At 47.3% G+C, this 6,000-nt stretch overlaps 1 protein-coding gene across 9 annotated transcripts in view; it reads left to right on the top strand.

Moving 5' to 3' along the window:
- Window positions 1-306: 306 nt before the first annotated feature.
- PCDH7 (protocadherin 7) overlaps window positions 307-6,000 on the top strand; it is a 620,030-nt gene continuing 614,336 nt past the window's right edge. For 3 of the 9 annotated variants that reach the window (XM_072125949.1, XM_072125941.1, XM_072125975.1), the window contains exon 1: window positions 307-4,073. In XM_072125949.1, coding sequence (XP_071982050.1) covers window positions 981-4,073 — 3,093 coding nt within the window. In that variant the 5' untranslated portion in view covers window positions 307-980. The remainder of the gene's footprint in view (window positions 4,074-6,000) is intronic. The other 6 variants (XM_072125979.1, XM_072125978.1, XM_072125981.1 and 3 more) reach the window with 3 other exon arrangements.

Here is a 6,000-nt window from a genome sequence, read left to right as displayed (position 1 = left end):
ATCATATATCTATCATCCATCTATTCATTCTTCATTCTATCTATCCATGCATCGTTCATCAATCCCCTTTACCAATCGCCTATACACATACATTAATAATCTGCATAGACTATTGGGATAGACATCCTATCTCTCCTTCTAGCATGAGGCATGGTAAGGCATGTGCATACAGGAGCTATGTATCCATTGCTCGGAGCTCCTAGCCGGCTCTGCTCGGCCGTGTCGGCTCCATCCTTCCTCCCATGTATGAGTGGATCCCTTGTATGAATGGTATCACTGCTGCGTCAGGAGAGACTCCCAGCTCCCAGACTTTGGACAAAACTTACAGCTCCCCCTCCCTCTACCCCGGCTTATAATGACCGTGCTGCTGCTGCTGCCGACGCTGCTCTCCCTCCATGTGTGACTGCCGACCTCCAGCTCTCCGGATGTGGGCACCCTCCACCTGGCACCGCCTGGCATCCCATTCCCTTTAATGAAGGCAATCATCGCCCTGCAGACAGGCTCGCTCCTCACCTCTGAACTGCAGGATCAAGTTCAGCTCTGGTTACCTGCATTGGGACAAGAAGGAGAAGAGGAGGAAGAAGGGGGAGGAGAGTAAGGGGAGGGGAGAGACTCTGCAATATCATTTGTGAATCGTTCACAGGGCTGCAGATACATATTGCTAACACATGCAGAGCAAATGCAGGTAGCCCAGCACCAACTGCGGCTCTAACTCTGGTGCCACTATCTGCACCAGCTTCCAGGTTACAGCCAAGAACTTTGGATCACAGCGAGGATATACAGAGAGGATAGCAGCTGCTCTTCATCCAAGCCTCCTGCCTATGGTGGAATACTACACAACTGAGCTTGGATCCCTTCTATCTGTCCCAGGACAAGGCGCATGGACTGAGTGTGGCGCAGCGGGGACTATGAGAGGGTAACTTTGTGCTGGGATAATACAAGTCAGGCTTCTTCTATCTCACATCAGCAGCTCCGGAGCCATGAGGACTGGATGGGGCTGGTGCCTGTTCTTCTTGCTGAGGGCATCTTTCACCCTGGCAGCCTCCAAGCAGCTGTTAAAGTACCGGCTGCCAGAGGAAGGGCAGCCAGATATCAGGATCGGGAATGTGGCATCGGATATCGGGATTGTCACCGGCAATGGGGAGGTGACCTTCAGCCTGGAATCCGGTTCGGAATTTTTCAAAATCGACAACATGACCGGGGAGCTGAGCACCACCGAGCGCCGGATAGATCGGGAGAAGCTGCCGCAGTGCCAGATGATCTTCGATGAGAACGAGTGCTTCATAGACTTTGAGGTGTCGGTGATCGGACCTTCTCAGAGCTGGGTTGAGTTGTTTGAGGGTCGGGTGGTCATCCTGGACATAAACGACAACACGCCGACCTTTCCGTCACCGGTGCTCACTCTCACCGTGGAGGAGAACCGGCCAGTGGGGACCCTCTACCTGCTGCCCACCGCCACCGATAGGGACTTCGGCCGGAATGGGATCGAGCGCTATGAGTTGATCCAGGACGCCGGGGAGAGTTTGTACACGTCCGGCCGACGCTCCGGTAGTCGGGCAGAGACTGGAGATGGCGCCGTCTACCCAGGCAAAAGACGGATGGAGACGGATAGCAGGAGCAGCGTGTTTGAACTGCAGGTAGCCGACACCTCTGATGGGGAGAAGCAGCCTCAGCTTATAGTGAAAGGGGCTTTAGACCGGGAACAGAGGGACTCCTACGAGCTGACCCTGCGGGTGAGAGATGGAGGAGAGCAGCCCCGCTCCTCACAGTCCATTCTCAGGGTCCTGATCACCGATGTGAACGATAACAGCCCCCGTTTTGAGAAAAGCGTATATGAAGCCGACCTGGCCGAGAACAGCGCCCCCGGAACCCCTATTCTACAGCTCAAAGCCACCGACTACGACGTCGGGGTGAACGGTCAGATCGAGTATGTGTTTGGTGCAGCTACTGAGAGTGTAAGGAGGTTGCTGAGGTTGGACGAGAACTCCGGGTGGCTGAGTGTCCTGCATAGGATAGACCGAGAGGAGGTCAACCAGTTGAGGTTCACTGTCATGGCCAGAGACAGGGGACAGCCACCCAAAAGTGACAAGGCCACTGTGATCCTTAACATCAAGGATGAGAACGACAATGTGCCCCTGATAGACATCAGAAAGATCGGTAGGATCCCAGTAAAAGATGGCATGGCTAGTGTGGCAGAAGATGTCCTGGTAGATACCCCCATAGCTCTTGTCCAGGTGTCTGATAGGGACCAAGGGGAGAATGGTGTTGTGACCTGTACTGTGGTAGGAGATGTTCCCTTCCAGCTCAAGCCAGCCAGTGATAGTGAGGGGGACCAGAACAAGAAGAAGTATTTTTTGCACACTTCAGCTCCCTTGGACTATGAGAATGTTAAAGAGTACAATGTTATCATAGTAGCTGTGGACTCTGGTAGCCCCAGTTTGTCCAGTAATAACTCCCTGCTGGTTAAGGTGGTGGACACTAATGACAACCCCCCAGTGTTCAGCCTACCTGTGGTGGAGGTAGCTTTCCCTGAGAACAATGTCCTGGGGGAAAGGGTGGCCACAGTCATCGCCACAGATGCAGACAGTGGGAAGAATGCAGAGATTGCCTATTCCCTGGAGCAGTCTGTGGCTGGAGTCTTCTCCATCCACCCAGACACAGGTGATATCACAGCCAACATAGTCTTAGACAGGGAACAGACAGACAGGTATGAGTTTAAAGTTGTTGCCAAAGACAAGGGTTTGCCTACCACTATGCAGGGCACTGCCACCGTTGTTGTGCAGGTAGCTGATAGGAATGACAACGACCCCAAATTTATGCAGGATGTCTTCAATTTCTATGTCAAGGAGAACCTACAACCCAACAGCCCTGTTGGGATGGTGACAGTGATGGATGCTGACAAAGGTCGCAATGCAGAGATGAGTTTGTTCATAGAGGAAGATAATGGCATTTTTACCATTGAGAACAACACTGGCACCATCTGCTCTACAGTGTCCTTTGATATGGAGCAACAGACCTCCTACACCTTTAAAGTCAAGGCAGTGGATGGTGGGGACCCCCCTAGGTCTGCCACTGCTACTGTGTCCCTCTTTGTTATGGATGAGAACGACAATGCCCCCATCATCACTAGTCCAGTCAATAGTTCTTACACAGTTGTCTCCCCCTCTAGTAGTGTCAGGACAGTGGTGGCTACTGTGATGGCCACTGACACAGACTCAGGTGTCAATGCAGACCTAAACTACAGCATTGTTGGAGGAAACCCCTTTAAACTCTTTGAAATTAACCCTGCCAGTGGAGTGGTGTCTCTTGTGGGCAAGCTGGCCTCAAAGCACTATGGTCTGCACCGGTTAGTGGTCCAGGTGAATGACAGCGGTCAACCTTCCCAGTCCACCACTGCCCTAGTCCATGTATTCATCAATGAGACTGTCTCCAATGCCACAGTTGTTGACTCCCAAATTGCCAGAAGTTTGCACATCCCATTGAGCCAGGATATAGCTGGGGATCCCAGCTATGAAATGAGCAAGCAAAGACTTAGCATAGTGATCGGTGTGGTGGCTGGGATCATGACAGTCATACTGATCATCCTAGTGGTGGTCATGGCACGTTACTGTAGGGCCAAGAGTAAAAATGGCTACGAAGCTGGCAAAAAAGACCACGAGGACTTCTTCACCCCTCAGCAGCATGACAAGTCTAAGAAACCCAAAAAAGACAAGAAAAATAAAAAATCCAAACAGCCATTATATAGCAGCATAGTGACAGTGGAAGCTTCAAAGCCAAACGGGCAGAGATATGACAGTGTGAATGAGAAGCTGTCAGACAGCCCCAGCATGGGGAGATACAGAACTGTAAATGGAGGTCCTGGTAGTCCTGACCTAGCAAGGCATTACAAATCTAGTTCTCCACTTCCTACTGTGCAGCTTCATCCTCAGTCACCTACTGCTGGGAAAAAACACCAGGCTGTGCAAGATTTACCACCGGCCAACACTTTTGTGGGAGCTGGAGACAACATCTCAATTGGATCAGACCATTGTTCTGAGTACAGTTGTCAAACCAATAACAAGTACAGCAAACAGGTAAGCTACGTCCATGTACAGGCAAAATAACAGAAAACACAACACTTTTATTTGTTATCAACTCCTTTAGTTCATATTTACAAACACAAATGTATTGTATTATATTATGTTATACTATACTATATTGCAATGTATTATACCATCATCTAGTATTGTATTCCACTTTATAGTAGTTTATATTGCCTTTGGCTATACTTTATTCATATTATACAGTATATTTCATTCTATTGTATTATTCTAGAACATAATATATTGCATTATTTTATAGTATTCTGCATTGCATTATACTATAGTATAACATTGTGTTCTATATTATAGCATTTTAGATTAGATTGTGTTATTCTGTGTTATAGCACACGCTATTGTATTATGCTATATTATACTATACTACATTTTAGGCTGTATTTTCTGCTATAGTATAGTACACTGTTTGTCTTTTTTTTATGCCATTGCATTCCCTGTGGTTTGGTTCTCCAACACTGCAAAGTGATTACATTTCCGCTGGTGTTGCACTGCCTGATTTTGCATTTTACAGTAGCATGTAAAGGTGAAACTCATTTATCTAATGTTAATGCAGCATTTGGTTAGCTTGCTACTCTCCATCTGAACTCTGTCATTTCACTAGCCCTGAACGAGGCCAGCAGCCAATAGCATGTAACACAGTGGTGACTTGCAAAGACTGGCAATAGCTCTGCAGGCTGATGCCACTAATGGAAAGGTTGGTGCTCAGCTATCTGATGGTGACATCATATCAAGCAGAGTTTTCATTAGAGCTCCAGTCTCTGGATGCTTATGAAGAAGGAGTTGCATCATCAATGGAGGAATCGGTTGGAAGGGAATCAATTAACCCTTTGACATTCCTTAGTACGGAATGGAGCAGGCTTTAACTCTTTGTTGTGACTTCTGTAACTACGAGGTGATATATATATATATATATATATATATATATATATATATATATGAGCCAAAAACTGTATTTATCTCTTTACTCTACTATGGGCCTATATAGGATTTCTTAGTCATGTTTTAATCCATTGTTGGCTTATGGATATACATATAAAGCAGTGGGCTATGGACCCATGCGTGGTCCCTGTAATGTTTTATACTTGTTAAAGGGGTTGCCTGAGCATAGACATTGGGGGAATATGGTCCATGCTGGAAAGAGTCAAGTCACTTTGTCTCGGTTGTGCTTTGGTTCACCCATTATAGTCAATGGGCAAAATGGCGTGACGCCACATTTATCAGATTGACCCCATTGATCGGACATTGCGCTCCAATTTCTCAGCTGAGGATATCCCTTTAACCACCCCTTAGTGTTCATTTTACCCTTTGGTTGTTATATAGACCTGCAAATTATTCCAAATATGGAAATCTGTTGTCATATCTGCCTATATACTGTAAGTGTAATGTAATAGCATTGCCATATATCTTCACCCTATGACAGCTCTTGGCGTCCACCCCACTAGTCATGACCCTTTAATAGAGCATTTCCAGCATGGCTCCGTTAACTTGCAGTCTCTGTATCTCCGCACTATCTGATCTTCTGTTTTGCTTGGCAGTATGGGCTTTTGTATTACATTGTCCTGAAAGTCTACTCTTTCAACCCGAGTAGTTGCTTCTAGGCTAGACATTTGTTTTTACATCCGGCAACAGGCAGACAAAGGCGCACTTGGTATGCCGCATTAGTCTGCTGTAGCAACCAGGCACAATAGTAGCCAGAAATGTGTCAGTGCCTGAGCCATGATGCCTTGTGATGGCTAGTGCCTTACTGCAGAGAAGGGCTATGCTATACACACTATGGTGATACATGATATACAAGAGAAGGGGAGGAACGTGCCTATAGCCTGGCGCATACACATTAGCTGAACATGTGACATGTTGATTTAAGATGTTTGCACAGCCCCCTCTGAAGACTTCCAGGTTGTTA

This window comes from Engystomops pustulosus, chromosome 1 (genome assembly GCF_040894005.1).
Source record: "Engystomops pustulosus chromosome 1, aEngPut4.maternal, whole genome shotgun sequence".
Classification (NCBI taxonomy): Eukaryota; Metazoa; Chordata; class Amphibia; order Anura; family Leptodactylidae; genus Engystomops; species Engystomops pustulosus.
The sequence above is the reverse complement of the archived record's forward strand: the minus strand, read 5'-3'. Positions and strand labels throughout refer to the sequence as shown.